General features: G+C 39.9%; 1 protein-coding gene across 1 annotated transcript; it reads right to left on the minus strand.

Moving 5' to 3' along the window:
* Positions 1-947: 947 nt before the first annotated feature.
* On the minus strand, positions 948-20,914 carry LOC119731969 (E3 ubiquitin-protein ligase MIB2-like). Its single transcript, XM_038205309.1, has 17 exons — positions 20,908-20,914; positions 20,238-20,314; positions 19,665-19,800; positions 19,101-19,361; positions 17,623-17,754; positions 16,548-16,652; positions 16,182-16,353; positions 11,457-11,563; positions 10,978-11,187; positions 9,200-9,321; positions 8,341-8,473; positions 6,968-7,062; positions 5,252-5,403; positions 4,704-4,869; positions 3,064-3,227; positions 1,707-1,833; positions 948-1,118 (listed from the first exon to the last, which is right to left on the minus strand). The coding sequence occupies exons 1-17, from the start codon at positions 20,912-20,914 to the stop codon at positions 978-980; spliced, it is 2,307 nt and encodes a 768-aa protein (XP_038061237.1). The 3' UTR covers positions 948-977.
* Between the last annotated feature and the right edge of the window lie 4,591 nt (positions 20,915-25,505).

Below are 25,505 nucleotides of genomic sequence, written 5' to 3' on the forward strand. Positions count from 1 at the left end.
ACGTCTTATAGCCTACATCATAAATCCGGATAATGTTCAACACTGTTCTACACTTCAGGCATATATGATATGTAAATTAAAAAGACGGTAATTTAAATCAGCGTCATTTAAAGATAAGTACTGTAAAGTGGCGATGAATTTAAAGAACTAGCCAAAGAAAAACTAAGTACTTTGAAGGTAGTCATGTACATGTAAATTGGTTTAAATGGCTGAAAAGCAATCACCTTTCAAACTGAAGATGATAGCTGCTTTTTACTCAGATTAAGCGCAAATTCTACTTTTTCAATGTAAAACTACGATTAAAAGTGAATGTGTTCAATATTTTACTTGTATATGGTTACCAGCTGATTTCGCGTAATATACTGATTATATTTAACTTATCTAAGTTGTATGTTTTAGATTCATAAAACACTCCATTACTATGAGAAGAAATTGTGATTAATTTGTATCATTACTATATCATTTTGTTGAAATACAACAAATCATCATAAAGTGCCTGTTTTTAAACTTAAAGCTATCGATCATTTGAGTATTTTATGAACACCATCTTTGGCACCTGTTTTTCAAATAATTGGCTGAATATCGCCATAGCGAACGACTACTATAGGGAACGATATTTTGTGGACTCCTTGTGTTGTCAACAACCCTTGGAAAAGTTGTCAACAATTATTTTCATAGTGAAAATCTCTTTTTCCCCCACCTGCCTTGATTGGCAACCATAGCCTTAGCCAAATAGCCAAATGACACCACAAAAACCACAATTGAAAAAGTGGCGCAATTCTCTAATAGACCCTTTCATAAAATTGGTCACTGCTCAGCCAACCGTGAACGTAATGACAAGATCAGGGTGTCATTTTAAAGAGGAGATTCAACCCTAACAGAGGATATCTCCTTTCGATTCACATGTGCCCTACTTCTGTTCCAATTAGCAATAATATCTCGGTTCCTTTTTTTTTTTTTGATCCACCCTGTATACGCTATTTTGCCATTATATCTTCTCTTTTCTTGCCACCTGACACAGCATCCAGTAAGTCTATACACTCTTGTTTGCTCTCTTCAAAAGCGAGATCTCGCGCTGTCTGCCCCTTCGCTGTCCGAGCACTGATGTCGCAATTTTCCTGAAACACAAACGTCGTTGAAAAATCTGGTCTTTAAAAGTTGTTAAACGTTGCCTAGATTTTTTGTGACTTTCTGGACGCTCTTTTCGGTACAAGCAAGCATTCATGAAACAAAAAACAAAAAAATATAACCGTACGCATCTGGACATTTTCCAGCATAAAATTCTTACTTGTAATGGACCACATCCCTGAAAAAGATCAACAATTTTGAACAGTTGACCATTATTTCGGTTTGGAAAATTCAATACGGTTAGCAGTGTTCAATACAGGCAATTCACAATACCGCGAAGCCGTCGCTTCAGGGCTTAAATCGAGGGAATAACGCATTGTATTGTGGGGGGAAAGCCGACTTCCCACGACCCTGTTAAATACCGACCATGTACAGCTCTACAACATCGTACCTTGCCAACGCTTTCAAAACCAATATTGCAATTCCGCCTTCTTGTCACAACACGGGATACCGCGATCATTAGAAACGACCTTCACTGAAATCCTGGACTCGCATCAATCTCATTCGCTGTACATGACATTGTATTGTGAATTGCGCGTATTCAAAATGAGGTACATTCTGCATGATATGAATCTAACCTGTTTGAGAAGTGTCTTTACAATCTCTGTATAGCCGTTGATAGCAGCGATGTGCAGCGCCGTAAAACAGTCATTTTTCACTAAGTTGATCATTGATGGTGAACGTTGCAGAATTTTTTCGACGGCACTAAAGGAGAAAACATAATGTTTCATAAATCAATTTGATATTATTGTGTGTACATGTAAATGGTTCCAGCAAACGCCGTGTTTACATTAAAACTAGAGTGAAACGCTATAATAAACACGACCAGGATCAGGGACCAAAATTCTTGGAGCTGATTAACGCTGAAAATGTTTGCTTCGCAAAATCTGGTTAAGAAACAAAATGTCATGTGATGTCTTTTGCTCGTGAATGGATCTCTCCGTAAATGATTTTCTTTGCATCTGTCTAAAAATTATGTAACCGGCTTGTTGAATTTAGCTTTTCCCTTTATTAGAGTACACAATCTATTTAAGCCACCCCTCCCCCCCCCCTCTCTTGTCTGAATTGCAAATGGAATGAGATGAGGTCAGGCAGCTTATTATGCCCCAGGGCAATCCCAATGGGGTAATAGGGAGACTTTCCCATAGACTTGTGCACACATTTTTTCCGAATTAAATGTGCCCTAACCCAATATTCCCTTGTCCTTTTTCCATGAATATCGGTATTTTTACTAATTAGACCACGAGCAACAAATATAACCTAATGTCGACAGCAAAATTTTTCCTCTAAAGGGGGGCTGCGCCAATAGGGAGACACCTAGGTGTCTCCCTATTAAGCCCGTGTCTCCCTAATGGTACATTTGTAGGAATAAAAGTAATAATAGACCGCTTGCAGACGCGTTCGATAATCGTCGCGCGAAGGCGCGCGACGCCATGTTGTGGGACAAGCGTATTTCTATCTATGCACATTTTGTCCCACAACATGGCGTCGCGCACCTTCGCGCGTCAGTTATCGATCGCGTCTGCAAGCGGTCTATTACGGGGAATGGGTCATTTGGGAGACATTCCCATAGACTTGTGCACAACATTTTTCCAACTTAAATGTGCCCTAACCCAATATTCCCTTGCCCTTTTTTTCCCACGAATTTCGGTATTTTTACTAATTAGACCACGAGCAACAAATATAACCTAATTGCAACGGCAAAAATTTGCCTCTAAAGGGGGGCTGCGCCATTAGGGAGACAGGTATGTGTCTCCCTAAAAGCCGGTGTCTCCCTATTATCGAAGAAATTACAACAACGTGTCTCCCTAATGGTACATTTGTAGGAATACATCCCTCCACCCGTTAATAATATCCAATTACGCAACTGGTCGTACTGGCATACAGCGTCATGAATTGTAATTCTTTAATTGAGAATACACAAAAGATACGTACTGTTTCTTCCCATGGAAGGCTGCAAAATGTAAGGAGTTGAAGTCATCGTTGTTCGTCAATCTCAGACCGTCATCTGTCGTATGTTCTATCAACAAATCTATCATAGTATTGTTGTCCCTCGGAAGTCCAATTGCGATGAACAATGGTGTGTCTCCATCGATGTCCTGCCGACGTAAGATGCAAACCACATAACGTGACAAAACAATTCCCTTTCACTTTTCAGTAGGGCACGGATCCTACACATAAGGAAGGATGAACGACTGTTCTGAACTCCACATGTCGTACCAAATGCGCTGAACGGATTAACTGGTTTGATGCGTGATAAGGCCAAAAAGTCTCCGGTTTCTGGTATGGAGCTTGCCCCAAATGTGGTGTGGCGACGCGTTTTTTTTTTTGTACCAACTTTTTTTTTCTCTTCAAAAGTTTGCTGATGTTGCAGATGACGCTTCGATCCCATTAAAACTCTCAAAATATCCTTCAGAGTGCAGCTTGAGTTGACCTCAGTTAGGCCATAAGGCTTGAGAAGTATATTGAGCTAATTATACACGACCATCGCTCCGTCAGTCTGGCTTCCTGACGCACAATTGCAAAATTACAACACCGTCTGCAAACGGTGACCGACTAAATTTAGTGCAAAATGTATGGAAGCCCAAAGGAGTGCACATAAAGGTTAAACTTAAAAAAAACTGGCTACATTTCAGCACAGATAACATTTTTTGGCGTCCCGCTCCCCATGGATGAGAACCGTGGCTAGGCTGCAATGAGGTACTAATGCTAGGGTCACACATTCCGAAATTAGTTGTGAATACAACCAGAATAAACCAAGAATTGAATTTAGTTCCCGAATCACCCCAACAATTTTGAACATGTTCAAATTTGTCGGGGCGCTTCCCGATCTTTCACGATCTTTCACCAAACTAGCAGAATCATCCCGAGGCAGCCATGAACCATCCCCGATTTACTCAAGAATTGCTATTCGTGGCGATTCGGCTTAAAAATCGGGATTGCATGAACCTAGCATTAGGATGAATACGGTACTCCCACGGTTTATCACAAATTTTAAACCGTGGAGATCCGTAGCTCCAAAACCGTAATGTATGACTGGGGTTCAACTAAAAGTTTGGCAGAGTCGTTCTTCCCTGTGTGTAGGATCCGTTAGTAGAGCAACAAAAATTTGGTTGTTCGTTTTGTCATTAGAGACATATGTTATGTCGTTGGCTTTTGGTCTTGGTTTTTTTTGTGTGTATTTTGTAATTTGGTTGTTTGCTTGTTTGTTTTAATGCCGAATAAATAATCATAATTATAATAAGCATAACAAATGAGCGAGGCAGTTGCGTAGCCAGGAATTTTTCAGCGGGGGGGGGGGGGGGGGGGGGGGGGCTGGAACATTTCATGGGTGGCGTCATGTAGATCAATGATAATTTTTTAGAAACTCAAAATCTCAGTGGGGGGGTGGCGAAAAAGTTTCATGGGGGTCTGTCGCCAAACGACCCCCCCCCCCGACCCCCCCCCCCCCCGTGGCTACGCCACTGGAGCGAGGACGATCAAACTGATACACAATCGAGTATTTACTGAGTATTTATGTGAAATTGACCTTTATACTAACTGTTTGTGATAATAACTTCATAATTATAACTTACCTGGCTATTCACATCAAACTGTTGTTCTTGGGAACTTATGAGTGCCTGTGCGCATGCATCGTTAGCGTGACCAGCGGCTAAGTGGAGTGGAGTTACTCCATGTTCGTCGTATGTATTTGGGTTGCTTCCGACGAGCAGTAAGTACTGGACAACATCTGGTTTGTTTCTATTGAAAAATCACGTTAAACTATATTATTTGTTAAATTCAGGTAAGTATACGCGAGGGAATCCGTGCATTTATAACACACTGTTCTTTGCAAGTGATAATGCATAGCTGTAGCACACGGCCTCAAGAAAGTGTACTGCAAGTTGAAGTTGAACTTGCAGACCGCGTGGCTTTGTGTTAAATACTTAATCTGTAGTAGTTTTGAAAGTGGCAAGATTTTTACTGGACCGTTATTGGTTTGCCATCAGACGTGTGTACTTTTTCTCAAAGTGCTCAGTGTGACCGATTATGACCGCTGCGATGGTCAACCAACCGAGGTGATCATGTAAATGGTCATTGTGCTGTTTGATTAACTGGTACGAAGGCTGCATATACAGCTTACCCCATCACAGCAAAAGCGAGAGCGGTATCTCCATCTCCATCCTTTAGTTCGAGAGGAGCGTTGCCTTCTACCAAAGCACTCACAACATCAAAATGGCCGAGATGTGCAGCCACTTGGAGCGCAGTTATGCCCTGCTCATTCGGATGTTTAGCCTTTAAAAAAAATGGGTTAAATCAATTTTGTGGCATTCGCATACGCATTTCCATCCGCAGAAAAATCTCCTTGGACGAGGAATTTGAGCCAAACCTCTGTGCCATGATACCATACGCCTGTGTTTGCATAATACTACAGAGCTTTCTCTTTGCAAGTTCTACAAGTAGCACTAATTATGCGCCAATACACATTCCACACCGCATGCGAAGCACCAGTTTACCGTATATTGTAAGCATCAGACACCGCAGCCCAAGCGCTCGCAAGTAAATTTCCTGAAAGTTACACTGGTAAAAGCTGAGGTAATTTACCTAACGTAAAACAATAGCGGGCGATTGTTAATATTTAGCCAATAATATTTGCAAAACAGATAAAGAGACACGCGTTTCAAAGAAACACGTGCGACTGAACTCACGTTTAACAACTCGATTTTTGAAATTTGCTCCGACAAGACCAACAACGAAACCAAAAACGGCAAATTTTAAAAGAACCAAGCGCAGTGTACCTTTGGAATTTGTAATCATTTGGAAATAAAAAAAGGGTGGCCGTTTAATAGTATTGCGAGCCTCGTTTTAACGAATAGGAAACTATTTAATTCATTTAATACCTGGATTGAATGATAGAATTTAGTGTAACGACTTACTTTAAAACTTGTTTATCAATTAGTTACGAATGCAGACTTCTCTATCAAATGCAGCTCATCTAGATGGCGTTAGTCTTTACATGTATATTGAAAACTTAAACAGAAATAATTGAAACCCTCTCTCGGATATTTAGCGTGGAATTTTGTTTCTTCTTTTTATATCAAGGGTTTTATAAAGTTAAAAGTAAATTAGCAAAATCATGATTGCCTGAACGGTTAAGGCTTACTAGACTACACGTTTTGAGTACTATTCACCAAATTTATTAAATTGAATTAGTATCATTGAACAAATTAAAGGGATATTACGACATGAAATCCCCCAAAATGTCATGCTTTGGACTGTTTTTTTAGTTATACTATTTAAAGGGTCTAGTACAAGGGAAACTAACCTAATGGCTTACCGTTCTCGAGAAAACGAAAACAAAAAGCCGGTTGATTTTTTCTGGTATTTATATCGGACACGACAGAATACGCATGCGTTTTTCCTGAAGTTTCTATTCAATGTACGATACACGTTGTGCGTGTGTCACATTAAATTAATACATCAGCAATGCCCAAATATCGTTTTTTACAAGGCTGCAGAAGGCGAACATTGTACGGCTGGAATCACAACTAGCCTTAAACAGCTCGATTTTTCGAGACAAAATTGTGACAACCAAAATTCGTTCTCGCATTGTTATCGCAAGAATTACACAAAAACGCCTAATTTGATGGTTGTGTGGACGTATATATTCTATTTTTAAATGCTCTTTCCATTAATATCATTTTGTTTTAAACTCATTTTGTAGCCCAATTTGGCATATTCCAGGCCGTAATATCCCTTTATCAAAATTGCTTTGTGGTTTTTAAACAATCACAAGCTACTAATTACCTATAGTTTGAAACAAAATTAAATTGTTTGTTTTTGTTTTCCTTTTTCTTACCGCATCAGGATGGTCTGTAATTATCTCCTTCACTTTACTGGTGTCCCCAGTTACCGCTGATTTGATCAGAAGATTAACATATGCCGTGTATGGACCTTTGGGGAAAAATCAAAGAAAATCGTACAAGTTGTTGCGTAACTCACAAGGTATCTGCGTATTTTGCGCCAATAATGCGTTTTGACTAAATCGGCTCATTCAGAGCCAGTTCGGGCTAGATCTGTGATTAAGTGATCATACCTGAATTCGATAAAACTTCAACAAAACGCAGGATGGTTTGAATGCGGTGCCACAGGGACCACAGGGCACGATTGCATCAATAGCCGCTCGCCAAGACCCAAATGTTTTGGGATGAACTTTTGACCAACGTCAGGCAAAAGACGTTAGCACATGCTATGCGCATGCGTTAGTTACGTCAACAATCAGCTACTAGTCGACACAGGCTTCGTCTCCGTAACATCATTACTATGCATTATACCATAAACAGCTTGACCACTCAAAGTAACCAAATTTCGAAGACTCGATCATTTCTTTTAGTAGCTATGGGAGGATGGATAACGATTTTAACATGTTGGTCATGACGCATGAAGGCGTGCCAATTGGTATGCGTCCAAGGGCGGATCCAGAACACAATTTTTTTGGGGGCCAAAAAAAATTTGGTCCCCAAAAATAGTGGGTCAAAAGATTACGGCGTGGGGTTTGGGGCCCGCTTAAGGGCCCCGAAAAAACTTTGGATTCTAGATGCTCTGTGGTGCAATCTGAGGCAATTTCTGACCACTTTAACCAATTTTTTTTGAGGAAAAGATGGTGGTGTACTCATTGCCTACCTTTATTGCGACGTCACATAAAAAAAAAAAAAAGTTTTGTTTTTTGGGGGGCCATGGCCCCCTTTGGCCCCCCCCCCTGGATTCGCCCTTGTATGCGTCAGAGCCGAATATGGAGAGAGTTGCGACCACTTCAGACTGTTGAACCATAATGGTCGTTCATTATGTGTACAGTGCAGCGTGCGACTATTGAGTACAAATTATATATCTGCACTGAAACAGACGCATAATCCGCCATTTTGGTTCCAAACAGTGCGACCCTCATGTCGTACCCTCATGTAACTCTCTCTATAGTGATGTTACTCTCTCTCTCTTTATGACATGTATAGTGTACACGTATGCGCTATTCCTTTAGATACAGACCGAGCGCAACCCAGACTTGGGTCGGTGCTAGTACTGATCTTGCACCCATCTTTATATAAAGAATGGATAGCAGATAAAGAGCGGCACAATATCGTTTCACCCTTTACAATTATTTGGAAGCTGAGGTTAAATCGTTTTGAATGATTTTTTTTTATTCTAAAAGAGCCAAAATCGTGTAAAGTATCAAACCTCTGGTGACGTAATCTGCAGCTGTCTTTTTCTGCAGACAGCGGAAATTGTAGGCATAGAGGGATCTGCCGAATTTGACGCGAACATCCCCCTCACTGTCGACCATCTTGACTTTGCCAATTCTCCCCCGAAACTGAAGGGAAAAAAATAAATAGCCATTGATTTTAAATAGCTGTCGAATGCTTACTTTGAAGTCCGTTTAATATTCCAACAATACTCAGACTTTTACTGTTTCGACACAATGGTGAAAATGTATTTTACCAGGTTATCACAAGCACTGCTGTAAACCTGGTTGATTTTCAAGCTGGACATTTGTTTTTTTCCTCGTTTTTTTCACAAATCATTTGCTTGTTTTGGAAGTATTTTGCCTAAATCTACATGTATAGGACGTAAACACATCAAGCAATCAATTTTCCTGCGTTACCATCTGCTGTTGAAAAAAGGCAAGCACTTTAATTTTGTATTCATTTATACAGAATAGGCTACTGTGCAAAACGTCGAAACGCTTCTGATAATATTTTGATTCACATGGTGTGCATGTAGAATGAGGCAGTGGGACGCGGGCACAGGAGATCGGCGCGACGAACCAATGCTGTCCATGCGGATGAGTGATCGAGTGAGTGATGGTGTACTAACACATTTATTATTATATACCATCCTATCTTAAAAAGATAGTTATATTCTTTTTGTTTATTAAATCATTTACATAGTGTTGCATCTCATTTATTCCCTAATTTTCGCATTTTTTAATGTCATTGAGAACCTTGAACATTCGTGGTTTTTGATTATCTAAGGGACGTGAAAAAGATACAAACTTGAGATAATAAGTCAGCTGAACGTCTATTTTCTGTTAACTTACATTTTTCATCTCTTCTATCCAGCCACACCGTTTCTGCTGAAGGTCCTTGAGCTTGTCTAAGTCGATGTCCATCAAACGAACTTTGTCTCCGATTGCAAACCAAGGACGGCATTTTGTTGCATCTGTCGAAGAACGGGTATTGAGTTTCATAGTAATTATCATTCCTAGGCATAACCGATATGGATGGGTCAGTTTAGGCTTCAATGATTGAGCTCATGGTAATATGTACACGTTGCACTTTCTTTAGATATTAAAAAAAAAACCGCTGATCCCTACTGACCATTGGGTGAACCTTTGACCCAATTCTGTGTGCATCGTTATATGAGGACTGCTCCAGCGATTCAACTGATAGCTGACCAAAAGTTTGAATTCAGTCGCGTGTAGACGGGTGAAAAAGCATTTTCTTATTTTCTGTGAAAATACCACTCAAGTTTACAATGCGACTTTTGTCCCCCCCCCCCCAAAAAAACCCAATATTGGATCCCGCCCAGCCCCACGCCCCGATATAGTGTCTCGTTCGTGGAATATCCTGTCCATCTTGGACTGAAATCGGCCAAAGGGGTTGGAGGAGTATAACATTTTAAAAACCCACTACAGCCACGTGGTTGCGAAGGGCGATTTCTAAAGGTTACGTAGCACTTCATTTTGAATGAAACTACATGTACACACACATGTACACGTTGGCGGGCGAAATCATTAAAAAATAATATCTCCCGTTTGGAAGATCGTATCTTCATGCAACTTTCAGGGTTTATTTCCCAAATAATGATCCAAGTATGTGCTAAAAATCGTTGTGATAATTTCTTTACTTTTTGTTGAAATTGGAAAAAATAGGCCTGGCTACGTGCACATTTGAAAGCTGTAACACTGGCGTTAGCAATGTTTGTCAATCTTTTCAAGCCTCACAAATATTAATAAGGTTCTTTTCCATTATGATGTGCATTAAAAATTTGCATAAAAGCCTTCTTCACGAGTTATTAATTAATAAATATCACCCTTTTTGCCGGCTTCCATTGGTCTATACCGAGACCCACGCAAGTCACGCCAGGTGACGCTAATGAATAGGCTAATATACCCGTCGTTATTGTGCTGTGCCAGGCCGAAATCGGTCAACCGTAGCGCCTACGGCGCTATGAAAACCATGCAAGTGGGTTGGGTTGGAAAAGATTTGTGTCGACATTCCCTTAGAGATAGTTCGAGCTGTAACACAAGCGTTAGCAACAACAGATTAAGCTATAATTCGGAATATACTTAGATGATATAACTGTTCAACTACTCGTGAAATAACAACTTTTGTAAACTTCTAGAAATTGATATAATTACATAGATTTGGGGACGTTTTCTTCCAGACTTGAAGGTCTGCTTTTCCCGTAACCAGTATTGAGGTTTCGGCATCGATGACGGCGATTTTTTCACTGACATGAAGTTAAGAATTTCTTCTTCGATATAATTTAACATTTCAATCATACTTAGCATAATTATTTTCTGAGAAACAACGTTCAAAAGGCCATGGGGGGGGGGGGTTCACGTGTTTCACTGCCCTGTTACAGCGTCTAAGTACGTAATCGGATTAGCTAATATACTTGACAACCAGCCAAGCTTCACCCTCGCAACCATATGGTTAACTACGAGAAAGAAGAAAGGAAGAAGATACAGCGGCGTCTAACTTTATGCACTGGTGCAGCATGCAAATCACTGGAATGCTCGTTGAGCCTACGTTAGTTAAGCACAGTTTTATAGCACACGTACAATGAGACTGTAATTTGTACGTAACATACCGAGCACTGGGAGGTGATCGATGAAGAATTCCCCGTTGCTCGCTTTCTTGAAGTACTGCAAATCCATTTTACCCTGAAAACTGCATCGATAATTGTAGGAGTTTCCTGCAGGCCAACGCACCCTCACCAAAGATCGATAGGAACTTCCGGGGCTATCGCCATCTTTTCCTTTAACATTTTCTACTTCAGTAACAGTTCCAACGCTTTGTTCTATGTATCGGAAACAATGAGATAACAACTTTCACTTGAAGTACTTGAAAATCATTACAACTTCTCTACATCTCGTAATTAACGGCAATGAGCATTTTGTGAACGTGTATTTTCTGCCACATTATTATTTCCTGCCTACATTGATCACTTTAACAGTATTGTTTCATAACTTTAATTTCACTTATATTTCAGTGTTTTGTTCCGATCCCTGATGAAAGAATAAAACTTAAACGTGAAGGATATGGAAATGCGTGAACATTTTTTTTTACCGTCCTGGTCTTTCCATTTCCAATCGGGCCCTCGAACAACCTTTGCTCCTGGAAAAATTCCGAAGGCTTTTAATCTTGTGGCGCCCAAGCGACAAGGTACCTTAACACTATGGAGAAAACAAGATTCACCGTCTCAGTTGATTTTGAAACAAATAAAGCAAATTTAAAAACTGATGTAGAACCCTCATTCATCTATCATCCTCAGGTAATCTTTGAATAGGGACAAAGTGGACTGAGTAGCTTCCTCAGTGGGTCTTTCTAGAGAAGAAACAAACTAACAGGCCTGTTTCAGACGTCATGTCTATGCCGTGTCGAATAGGAAAACAACTTGAATTTTCTGAGGCCTGTTTCCGGCCTGTTTCAGACGCCGTGTCGAAAAATTGACTTTAGCGCGACGTTAGCATGGCGTTAGCGCGGCAGTAGTTTCAAACGTCGAACTTAATTACAAACGCCTGGTCGAATATAAATACATCCAACATGGCGGACCATGCAACCTGTGGCGTAGCCACGGGGGGGGGGGGGGGGGGGGGCGACAGCCCCCATGAAACCTTGTCGCCCCCCAGTCGGCCCCCCCCCCACTGAGATTTTGAGTTTCTAAAAAAAATGTCATTGATCTACATGACGCCCCCCCCCCATGAAATGTTCAAGCCCCCCCCCCCCCCAGCGCCCCCCCCCCCCCCCCCCACTGAAAATTCCTGGCTACGCCACTGTATGCAACAGTCACAAAAAGACGTGATTTTGTGCTCTTAATCAAAATAGAGTTGCACGAACAAAACGAATTTGCTTCAGCGGGTATTTCTTAATCAAGTTCCTATTCCTGCAGGAAAGCTGTGAAGTGCCTCATTGTTGTCCTTTTGTTGTGAAGGCCTAATGAGAACGTTACGCTAAATCCCCATCTGCCTATGGATTCACCTCTGAATTAAAATTCCCATAGAAACAAATGCTAAATGCCCATACTTCAAAATTCTTTTACAAAAATTCAGAACTCTCACAGGTATTTAAGCTGCACAGAAAAACGATGATCAACATGTTATTTTTCATTTTCTTTTCAATTTGTTGGTGGGTTGACCATTGACTTTTCGAGAAATCCTCACCCAAAGAAGACGTTCCCTTTTTTTCCGAAGCGGAAAAGTACTGAACCATCTTAAAAAAACGATCTTTCTACAAGACTGCAAAATAGCAGCAGTTTCGAGTCCAATTGCATCAAAAATGCTCAGAATTGGAACCCCTTAATCTGGGCCAGAGGTTCATTACCATATCTCTTCAATTCCCCAATTTTATGGCTTTCAAAATATACTATTTTGATGGTATAACTTTAATTCATGAGCTCGACGGGTATGTTTGGACCTATTTACAGGTGTGCACCCCTATGATTCTGGAAAATTGTCAATGTAAGTCGCCATATTTGTTGATGCGTTTGTTAGTTGATTATTTCTATACTCGTACACACGCTGCGTGTGTATAAACGATGTTCACGGCAGTAGCTGCACGACGCGCGGTTTCAAACGTCGTGCTACTGAAGTTGGCCGGCCTGTTCATAATTAGGAATGCGCGTGCTCGAATGTGTGAGCGAGTTAAGAAATAATCAACTAACAAACGCATCAACAAATATGGCGACTTAAGTGGAAAATGTTCAAGAATTATGGGGGTGGACACATGTAAATAGGTCTAAACCTATCCACCGAGGAGCGAGAGTTCTGAGAGCCATGAAATTGGGGAATCGAAGAGATTATGGCAATGAACCTCTGGCCCGGACTTGGGGCTTCCAACTCTGAGCAGATATTGGGCTCAAAACTGGCGCTATTTTGCCATGTCACGGTGGAGGGATCGTTTTTCAAGGTGTCTACTTTTCGACTTTGGGAAAAGGGTTGTCTTCTTTGGGTAAGAAGTTCTCAAAAGGTCAATGGTCAACCCACCAAAAATTGAAAAGAAATTAACATGTTGATCATCATTTTTTTTGTGCAGCTTGAATACCTGTGAGAGTTCTGACTCTTTTAAAAAGAATTTTGAAGTATGAGCATTTTGCGTAGGTGTCTATGGGAATTTTAATAGAGGGGTGCTTCCATATGTAGATGAGGAATTAGCGAATTAAATGTTTTCATCAGCTAGGCCTTGACTGCAAAAGTACTAAAATAAGGCACACAGTACCAGTATAGCTTTCCTCCGAAAATAAGTACTTGATGAAGGAGTACCCGCTGGAGCAAAATTCGGGTTTTTTTTCATGCAACTGTAATGCAACTGTTGGGCCGCCAGCGATTTTTTTTCCATACCACAAGCTCGCTACTATAAATAGAATTATGCTGGAGAGCCCTATATAGGCAATAGTATACTATTTAAAACTATCGCATCGATCGATCACTGCTGTAGTGTCATGGATACTACATCGGATTACAAATCCGATGGTGTGAGTTCGATTCCCATTGAATGTTTTTTTTTACGTTCCTCTTCTTTGCTTCTTTTTTTTTTCTCTTAAAAAGGTTTGTTAGTCATTTGGAGCATTTTTCTTATACCAATATGTGGTTTGGAGGATTTTTTTATAAGGAAAAATAAAGTCCGAGAACCTGACTTCCAACTCAACGTACTTCGAAATACGCCCATGTGTACGTAAAAAAATATCGCGGGCCGCCATGTTGGATGTATTTAAATTCGACTCACGTCGTGTGACAAGGAAAAGGTCGTATTGCAGCCCAGGCACGCAAAAAAGCACTTTTGGAGATAATCGAGTTGAAAGGATTTGTGCTGCAATTTCTAGATAATAAATCACGAAAGGTTGAAATTTTGACTGATGACTTTTGTTAATGAATAAAATAACAGGGTGCATTTTTATGTCAAAATATTTCTAAATTTTGAAGTTATTTCAATTTTTATGCAAACGACCTTTTACTGGGACCTTCAAAAGCCTTAAACGTACGCTTAAGGGGCATGTTAAATCCTTACGACCTTTTGCCGGGAACAAAATTGGCTTTGCGTACCCACTTGAGTGGGACGTTAGGGCGCTTGGAACATTTTTTTGTTACATTAGAGTTGCACGCTTACGACCTTTTGCCGGGCACAAACAATGAAAAACCTCCTTCCGTCCTTTGTTTAGCGTTAATTACGTCAGAATGACGTAGCCGCTAATTATGTTCATCAAATAAAAGATATTTCCAAGCTCTATCGATTACCCAAAAAATCCGAATTGGACGTTTTGAACCATTTTTCCAGGCAACCGACGTGACAGTTCATCCCTTCCACTTAGTTTGTGCGCATGCGCCAAAATCTCGGCTAATACCAGTGACTGTTGAAATGGTAGCGCGGCGGAGAGGAAAGACATATCAGTTTTCATCTGGCAACCGACGTGACAGTTCATCCCTTCCACTTAGTTTGTGCGCATGCGCCAAAATCTCGGCTAATACCAGTGACTGTTGAAATGGTAGCGCGGCGGAGAGGAAAGACATATCAGTTTTCATCTGAAAAAAGAAAATGTAGTTTTTGATCGTTGTTTGCTTTCCATTTCCATGCAATCATCGGAAAAAGGGCCGACTTAAATTGGGATTTTTTTAATGTTCTCCAGTTTCCCCAAAAATTTGAATGAGATATTAAAGAATATTATTACAGGATTTACGAGTTATTGCAAATAGGTTTGCGTTCGTTATGTGAGTGTTGTTTTTGAAGTTTCCGACCGTAAGTTTACATGTACGAACCGCGCGTCGTCAAAAACGATGTCACCGTGTACGGACGGCCAATGTTGGGCCGTCCACTGGAGCACTGGCCAAGCTTGCGCCATGCCGAAAATCACGCTGCGATAATGGGGTCAGCGGGGGGGGGGGGGAAGTACACAGGTCGACAGATACGTCCTTCTTTCTTGAGCTGTCCAATTCGCAATAACTCGGAAATGATATCATTATTTTCATCTATTCTTTATCTATATGGCAATGTCTTTAATTTGTCCAGGAAAACTGGGAAAATATTTTTTAATTTTGGATTGATTCACGTAGGGTTGGAAGAACTTTTTCGCGGATTTGGTTTTTGTTTCCAGCATGATTGTACAATTCATTTAATGTTCTCAGAATTGTTCATGAGTTTAGGTCGTCTGTAACTTGTGGAAATTATGTGACATTGTTTTCACCTGATCAACGGGTGAGGAATGGCGCCATCTGTCGTCTGTACGATTTCAGAATCTTTTGGTCCGGGACGCATGCGGGGAAAAAACTGGTGGTGCATTGGCATGAACATGAATAGGCGTCTGTAATTAATTCCGACGTTTGAGACCACTGCCGCGCTTATGTCATGCTAACGTCGTGATAAACTCAATTTTATTCGACGCAGCATAAGCACGACGTCTGAAACAGGCCCAAGAGAGAAGTACTTCATCGTTGTGAGCATAAAAATGGCACGTAGTCCTGATCCTAAGAGAAGAATCATATCACATATTACAGGCGTTTCGTTTGGTAATTAAGTTTGACAGGTTTATAGCTGAAGGCTGACAGGCCTTTACATTGACATTATTTTTGTTGCTTGAGAGATCAGGCTTATTCCATGATACATTTGGCCACCTATCTCCTTACTTTGTACGATTTGTTAGCGTCTGTTTCAAACTAGAGACGTCTCCATTCGTAACATTTCTCATATTTGCATGTTGTGTATAAAAAAAGATATCGGGATAACTTCTCAAATCAAGCCGATCCTGTGTATGTCAGACACGAATGTCAGAAATCTAGATTTTGTATATTGTATTGCTCCTACCCAGGCACACCAGGTTCATCTATCCTCATAAATGGATGATCAAGATCGTGTTTGCACTCGTTGTAACAGCTGTGGCAGAGATCGTAGTCATCACATTGCAGACACTTCCATCGGATTCCAACAACACCATTCTCCAGACAGCCATCACATGCAACACGTGGATGTTTAACTCCTGTTTAAGAACCATATTTGTTCGTAACTCGTGAAAAAAATAACGAGCTGTGTTAGAGCTGAATTTTTATATTCTGGCTTGTTCTTCTTACTAGTTTGCCTCACAATGCACTCCCAAGAAACTAGAGCAAACAACAATATGGTATGTCCTAATGACGTGTGTTTAAAAGTTTATGTTTCCAGTCTTGTGATTACCTCTTTGGGCGTTGTCGAATATCCGCAAATCAAATTTGTGGCCCTCTCTTCCGCCGTGATACTCGGCCAAAATACCAGAGTCCCATCGTACCCATATTCTAGATTCTACAAATTAAATTGAAAAAGATTCCTATGTATTAACATTGTTTGAAACCATATCGTCGCCTCAGTGCTATAAGAGATTTTGTGAATTTGAAAAAATACAGTTGAAGTTTTGGTGGTCAAGGAACATTATAAAACAATCTGTCAACCACCCTGAATATGTTAGTTGGGAAGATTTATATCAATTTTTTCAATAAACTAAATATTTTTTTAACCATTTTTTTTTCTCTGAGAAAACTTAGTTATTGTTGTCAAAACCCTAAGGTGTCGTTTGCAACAAAAGGTCGTTATCCGTTTATTAATAGTGACCTTTTGTCAATAACGCATTATGGAGATACTTTTAATAGGTGCCGTATGAAACAAAAGGTCGTTTTATATCCGTGAGCGGCCTTTGGTCGATCACATGTAAAACAGAACGACCTTTTTTCGGTAATAAACAGCGGGCTTCTCATCATAAACAAAAGGTTCTTATCATGCTAGATACTTTTAACCGTAGGCCTATATGTCGTAAATTAGCGACCTTATAAAAAGAATACAAATGTGAAATAAAAATAAGGTCCTTTGTTAATTAGTTAATTTCTAGTATAATTAAAAAGATAAAAACCTTTTTTTTTGTGAGAAGCAAACTTTTTGATAGCTTAATAACATGCAACAAAACGTCAGTTTAGACAAAATTGCCTTAACGACCATATAGCACTGACATAAAAACTATTCAAAAGAATGAAGAAGTGGTGGTTTACATTTTTTTGACTGAGACGTATCAAATTTGGTAGTGTTTCTTTAACAGGCGATGTCACCTTTTAAACATGAATCGCAACTTCTTTGCGTAGAAGAAGGCTGGCGAACACGGTCCTGGTTTGATCCCGTGAAAAAGACGATACAAAAGGATTGGCCACATAAATTAACACTTAACATTGATGTTCATAAAACTGAAGGTTGTTGCTCGGTTAAAGATCGATGTTCATTTACTTACTGCTCTCTGCGTCTTTTACCGTCACCACCGTTCCAACGCACCCACATCCTCCATCCTGGTCACCCTGCTGCCAGTCCGGACCACGTACAACTCGCATCCCAATAAAAGACCAGTCTCCTTTCTCCTGTTTGTCTGAATAATCAAAAATCAAAGTTTAACATTGGTTCACAATGATCATTTACACCATGTTTTCACATGATGTCTACTTCTTGTGATGTGTTTAATTGACACTAACTTAGTCGGGGGTATCTCACTGCTGAGCTTAGCTGGCAATGCCTTCTCCCGTGTGCTACTGCCTAGGCTGCAGGTCATAATTGCAAACAAGATCCTTCATGAGAGTTAATGCGGCTTTCTCTCATCTCGCTCTACTGTTGATGCGGTATTCTCTCTATGACAGATCCTGGTGAAATGTGTTGAGCAGCAACGCCCGCTATCTACATGTTGTGTTCATCGACCTGACGAAAGCATTCGACCTCGTGAATCGGTCAGGCCTGAATGACATCCTGAAGTATATGGGCTTTCAGACACCTTTCTTTCCATCCTGATTGGATTTCATGGGGACATGAAAGCTACAGTCCAACATAATGGATAGATTCAGGAAGTTCGTCTTTCATCAAAGTATCATACAGGAATGTGTGCTTGCTCCAACCCTGTTTAGAATCTGCTTTTCTGCACTACTTCACCGTGCATTTCCTGACCCTTCAGGATTACCGCGACGCAAGCACAGTTCTGGGAAGTTTTTAACCTCTGCCGGGACCTTTCCATCAATCTGAAGATACGGGTTTACACGGCTTGCCTACTGAGTGCCCTATACTCTACCTCAGCGAGCCTTGGTCATCCCACCTCTGTTGCCTTCGTTCCATAGGTGGCATCTCCTGGCATGATTGCGTCCTGGAACACCTCCATCCTCGAGATCACTGGAACAACTGATATGTTGTACCATGTTGAGAGTGCATCACTTTCGCTGGACTGGTCACATCTTTCTAAGGACATCTTCTATTGTGAACTGGTTGGCGCCCCACACCAATGTGGTCGCGCTAGGCTGGGCTTCAGGGACGTCCTTAAGCGAGACCTGGCTACGTTTGCGATCTCAGATATCACGTGGGGAACAGTTGCACAGGATCGCACCCTCCTGACGCTCTGCTATCCATTAATTTTAGGCGTTTAGTCTCTTCACAGACATGCTATAATGATTGTGAAAGACGTCGAACTCGTCGTTTATGACGGGACAGGCCAAGGTAAATTGACAATACCTCAGTCAGGAGCACACACACATCCAAGATATGTGGGTATGCTTGCAGGTTTGGGTCCAGCACGTGCAGCAAGATTGCTGCCAATTGCTTGGTAGCCTGCTTTTTGCGCCTGAAAATTGCACAATACATATTATTACTTTAGGAGCCGGTATATAACAATGATGTAGAACCGACATTTCATGGTAAGTGCGCTCGATGAATACGCGTAATTAAATTATTACTTACAAGGAGCAGCAATGCATTCCTGGACAGTATGCTCTTCTTTGCAAACGTTCTCCGCAAGTTCCTTCACCGTAGTATCTTTTATTTCTCGACCGTCTTCCTTGAGTTCCAGGTCTTGCTTTTTTGAGATCTGTCCTGTGTCTTGGCCATCTGCTTTGGGTTCTTTGTCCTCCTGTTCTTTTAGCTGTTCTAGGCCCGTGCCTGTCAATACTTTGTGTTGTTGTGGGTCTGGGGGGATAGCAACGCCTTTTGCTCCGTTGTTATCTGTATTTTCAAGAATGCACAATTGATGGATTGTCTTAACGTCATCTTCTTAACGAGATAACTGTGGAGTCAAGCCAATTTAATAGCCAAGTACAGTCCTTAGAATTGCTGAACTGAGAAATGTATTTACACCAAGGCAATGAAAGGTAAGCGAAACATCTCAACGTTCTGTTAATGTTTTTCTTGAATTTTGGAGACAAGTGTGCGATGGCCACCTTGAAGTTGACCGGTACTTCCATTTTTGTAAAATATCATTATTATGTGCTTCTAAATGAAGTGACAGTATTTTTGAAGTGTACATACCGTACGAATAGTTGATATAGCTGTCCTGGAGATTTCCACCTACTATCGGACTGTTGGCAATGTTGTAGTTGAAGTGCACTACGATTGGTTGTGATTCTCTTACTGCCACTGTGCCACCACTCTCAGGTTTATCGACCTGTCAATTATCGTGAATTAAAAATATCTTGGATGAATACTTCGCACGGCGACATGGGCGTCGCCAGGATTTTTTCTAGAGGGGGGCAAAACATATTTTTCCCCAAAAAATTCTTGTATTTCTCAACATATTCTCGATTTATCAGTTTTAAGGGGGGTAGGGACATTTTGCCCCCTCCCCCAACCCATTAAATTTACACCACTATGACTTCGAGCCTCTGTTTCTTTTCTTTTTTCTCTTTTTTTTCTTTTTTTTTTTTTGCTTTTCCGGGGGGGGGGGCGCAAGCGCCCCCTCTCTCCCCCCCCCCCCCTCGCGACGCCCATGCACGGCGAATCCCCATTTGTATCGTTTTTGAGAAAGCTAAAGTAAATTTGAAGATTAAATAATGGGGGTTATGTTCAAACGAATTATTTTAAGCAAAAACTCTTTTTGTTTACCTTTACTGATTTTAGTGCGGCCTTGTATTGAACCGTCTTGGCGACCAAGCTCCGAAGTTCGGAACCTAACTGCTGTTCTGTTGATATCAATTACAGAAAAAAATATTGAAAAGATGATTGGTCGTAAATTTTGATAATTCTGTTAATAACAGGAGCGCATCCAAGGTGGTTTAGATTGCACAACGTCACCTCCCCTGGAATGACCCATGATGAAAACAATCCGAATTTTCTCAAAAGTTCCGTGCATAGCGTAATCAATATTGCAAATCTTGATTCACTACTTCTACCCCTTTCACTTTTTACGCGTTTACTGCAACGCTTCACCCAACCCAAACCATCGCTCTTAGGAAATCCTGGATCTGACTTTTTTAAGTTAACTGTGCAATGCAGATAGAATTTGCATCAAAATAACTGCAATGTACAAAGGATTGCAAAGGAATAAAGTATGTTTTTTGTCGATACTCAGTAATCAATTTATTCTATCTTGCATGTACACTTGACGATATGTCAGTTAAAAAAATCTTTCATCTGATCTTTCACAAAATACGGTAATAAATTAGTGTTTAAATTTGTTGCAAATATTTGAAAAATGTGACTCAATGTAATGTCACCGAGAAAATTGTGAGAGAATTGACGTTCTCAGAATGAAATCTTTTGTCAATATACCTACCATCCATCATCAACCTTTTAAAATTCTGTATTCAAGAAGTTCTGCGGGGAAAAAAAAAACAGATAAAGAACAACAGTTACCTTCAGCACATATTTGTTTGGTCAGGTAATAACTTGACTAATAATACTGGAAAAGAATATATCTCTGCAAACTGTTGGATAAGTGATGCAGAGAAGTCTATATCGAGTGATGGTATGATTTTTCTCAAGTTTCCCTCAACAAAAACGTCAAGGTAATAGGCTACTAATTTCCAACCGAGGTAAGAGATTTTTCGTTCGGTTAATGAATAATAAATGCAATGATGTCGTTTTGAAAATAAAATGTTGGTTATTTGATAAACTCTCTGTTTATTTGTGTGTCATATACAGGAAAACTCGCCACAAAAATTGTACAGAAACAAAAAATAAAAAGATAAATGAAGCAATAACAAACTATAAACAAATATCAGCCACATTTGACCTTAAACATTAATTGTCCAAAAGTATACATGTATACGGTACGATTTACAATAACAACGAGGTATACAACTGTTGCATATTTCTCTCATGGACAATAAATTGACAGTTTACATGTTAATTAGTCTATGATATCAGAGACCATTTTACCTGGCGCTGCTGCCTTTCACAAGGAAATAAAGGCAACATACGCTACATTATACTGCACATGTCTCAAGGTAAAGCTTGGATCATAGAGACGGATATAACTGTACACAATATCAATATATACGAAAGATGCATTCGCAATAATTGTAATGCCTTTCGGCAATTACGGTTCAAGAATCCAACTTAATTTCACGCGAAATGGGTCTAAATCATCTGATTTCCTATACTTTGAATATAATACACGAACGTGCTCAATTGATTGCCTAACGAATCAACGTATATAACTTCCGATGTATTGTGGAGGCAATGATACATAATCTTAAATATTTAGGGTTTTCAGTTTATACCTTTGTGATAAAGAGCATCTCAATGGTAGGTCCTTGTAATTTCAACGACCAAAAGATCAGGTGCTACTGGTTGGTGGTTCTCCGGTTATAGAAGTACCGTCCAGACAGGTACATAGGAATCAATACACAATAAATGACAACAAGTACATGTTGGGAACCCAGACATTGTTGAAAAGCGTGTGCCGACTTGGAAATCCCCTCTTTTTGTGTGACCGTGCACAGACACAGTGTAGATGTCAAATGTGATAATTGTTCACCTTTGCACTGCATATATAGTTGCATACGGAATCTGTACTCAAGCTAAACACGTTGGAGCCAGTCATATACGCGAACCGAACGCTTCTAGCCTCGTTTCCCTTTTCGTTTCCCTTTGCTTTGTTTAGGAGGCCGGGGGCTGAAATACTAAGCTCAATTTGAATGAAAGTGGGAACTCCTACAGAAAACATACAATTGCAGGCGTGTTTTACGGGTCGTGTAATTTCTTTATTATTCTAATTGATTGCATAATCGAATTAAATAAACTTCGAGGGTTGTTTTTAAAATACTGACCTGGTGAGTTTATATTACGAAAATCTTTCCAGTAACTTTTCAAAATAATGTATAAGCACTGTTTCTGTTTTTAGATGTTTGATATTCAATCAAGTCCCCAAGTCCGTTCCAAATGCCATGTTGACTTAATTGGGCTCAATGGGGCTCCAACAGGTCCGTAATATGAGATTTAATGAGATCTAATTGATCCAATGGGATTTTAGTGCGTTCCCATTGAATATGTCCCAAATTATATTTTGAGTCATTATATCAATGGAAAATAATGGGATTTCATGGAAATTATACCTTATAGGACCCAATTGGAATTGTTTTCGTAGGCAACATTCCCAGAACGAGGGATACTTGAAACAGAAAAAAAATGATTCTCAAATCTTCTTCTAAATTAAGAAAAAAATCAACACTTACTTGCAATTATTCTGGCTTGGCAAATGAAAAATCGGACACTTTTTTGCCAGGATCACAATGAAACGATTGGGAAATCCTGGTATTTTTTATTTTTTTTCATAATCTTCAAATGAAATCCACTAAATTATAGATGTTTAGAAGAGACTTGTTCTTATCTGTACTTCCTATTATTTCAACGATCGAGGGATCAGGGGATACTAGAGTGGTTGTTCATTAACATAAGCACTGTCTAGCCGGGTACCGACATAGGAAGAATAGTAATTCATGATAAATGACAACAAGCACAAGTTGGGAACCAGACATTGTTGACAAGCGGGTGCCGACATGGAAATCCCCTGATATGTTTATGTCAAATGTCAACATCAGTTTGCCTGTTTTCTGCAGTGTGTTGCATGCAGACTCTGCATTCAAGTAAAACATGTCAAGGCCAGTCATACACGAAAAAATGTATAACAGCGGCTTCTAGTCTCATTTCGTTTGTCGTTTCCCCTCTGCTTTGTTTCGGAGGGGATTAATAATACTATAAGCTTTGAATGAAAATGGAGATTCCTAAAGAAAGTAACTAATCGAAGGCGTGCTTAATACGGGTCATGAAGTCTTTGTCAGTCTCATTAATTGCATAATTGATTTAAACCTTGTGGATTTGTTTATAAACTAATGATCTGAGGAAGGAAACATACTTAATGTATAATTACGGATTGTCTCTGTTTTGGATAACATTACCTGAACGAGAGATACTCGAAACAGAAAACATGATTCTAAAACTTCTTTTGAATTCAGAAAAGAAAAAAAAAAACTTACATGCAGTTATTCTTGCTTGGCGGGTGAAACATCGGATGCTTTTGCCGGGATCAAGAAAACATGAATGGGAAATCCAGGTATTTCAAATACTAATGCAGAATCCTCAAATAACATCCCTCATTTTACCATGAACATGAACGTTTTTAAAGAGCATTGTTCTCACCTACAGTTCCTTATTATTCCATCGCTCGAGGGATCAGGTGATACTGATGGGTGGTTATCCGCTTAATTATAAGCACCGTCTAGTCGGGTATCGACAAAGGAAGTAGTAATACACAATAAATGACAACAAGCTGAAGTTGGGAACCCAGACATTGTTGACAAGCGTGTGCCGACGTGGAAATCCCCTCCTTTGTGTGACTGTGCACAAACAGAATGGTACGGAGCCCCTAAAGGGACATCCAAAAATAGTTTTGTTTTTATCTGGTGCGCACGACAGAATATATCGTGCGTACGACATATATCTCGTGCTCGCGACATAATTATCCCGTGCGCACGAGAAAATTATCTCGTGCGCAAGAGAAAATTATAAGTAGAATGGAGCTAGCTGCACGTGCAGCGGACGAGTTTGTGTTTGTAACGAAAGCAGCGTGTTTTATTGGGAGGGGGCTAATAATACAGGCACTATACGTTACATTTTAAGTCATATTATTCAGGACCCGGATTATTTTAAGGGGCCGCCACGGGTGATTAATTTTTTCAAACTTTTCCTTTTTTAACAGTTTTTTATCCAAGAAAGAACCGGTACATGCAGGCAAAGTTCAGGGAATTGCCTTAAAATAGCAAGAAAATTGCCGACGTGAATTAAAATTTATTTAAATGGGTAGGAAATGAAGATATGTTACCAGCATCAGCAGTTTGTATGGATGCGAGTCAGACGGTCTTTCTATCCCTGCCATTTTCAAACGAAGTCTCATTATGAGGAATGAGTGGGAATAACGAAGGATGGTCGACCTTTAAAGTTTTCTAAGGGTGGGAGAGCAATCAGTTCAATAATTGACAGCTTTCTAGCCTTATTGTCTTTGCCTCATTTTTACGCTTTATGCAAATAACGGGACTGGTCAGATATTTTAGATTTAGATTTATTTTGTTGGCTTGCTCATAATTATTGACATTTTTCATAAAGAGCGACGTAAACATAAATTTCATCACAAAATGGGAATTCGTGCCAAAAGTAGATACATTTTCGGTTTGAAAGAAGTACACATGAGCTTCTCATTGATTGAACAACTTAGGCCTTAAGATCGAAAGTCGAGTTCAAGACAAATTCCCAGAAATCCACATAGATTCTACATTTAGTTTGTTTGGGACCGAGTTGACCTGCAAACTATGTGTGTTGGAGGGAGGGAGGTATGACAAAGGACAACAAAAGGCAGACACAGTAGACAAGATATTGTCACAGTGTCTGTTGTTGTTTATTGACACACCTTCAAGAAATAAATGTAAAAAAATCATACATTTGCCTATCAAAGTATACACAAATTATTGCTTTACTGGTCTACAATCAGTGGACATTTTATAACTTAAAAAACTGATGTCTTACATATTGTGCTTCTCAAAATTGAAAATAAAATATTTTTTTGTGTATCATCCAGAGATTATAACTATCATTTGAGTCTCCATTGCTTTTGACATTCTAATCTCGAATCTTTGGATCTTCGTAATAAACGGGTGTCTTGTGTATCTTCTTCCATTCAATAATTTATTACATGATGTTGAAATCAGAAACTCAAATTGACTCGAGCATAAATTTGACTCAACTTGACCACAATCTGTGACTCGACTCGACCTTCTTGACCTAATGACTCAACCCAACAGGAGTAATCTTTTAAAAATGACTCGAGTCACAAAATTCAGTCTAACAACCCAGTCAACACTACTTATTGGGCCCTAA

The sequence above is a fragment of the Patiria miniata genome, unplaced genomic scaffold (assembly GCF_015706575.1).
Source record: "Patiria miniata isolate m_02_andy unplaced genomic scaffold, ASM1570657v1 HiC_scaffold_24, whole genome shotgun sequence".
In the NCBI taxonomy this organism is placed as follows: Eukaryota; Metazoa; Echinodermata; class Asteroidea; order Valvatida; family Asterinidae; genus Patiria; species Patiria miniata.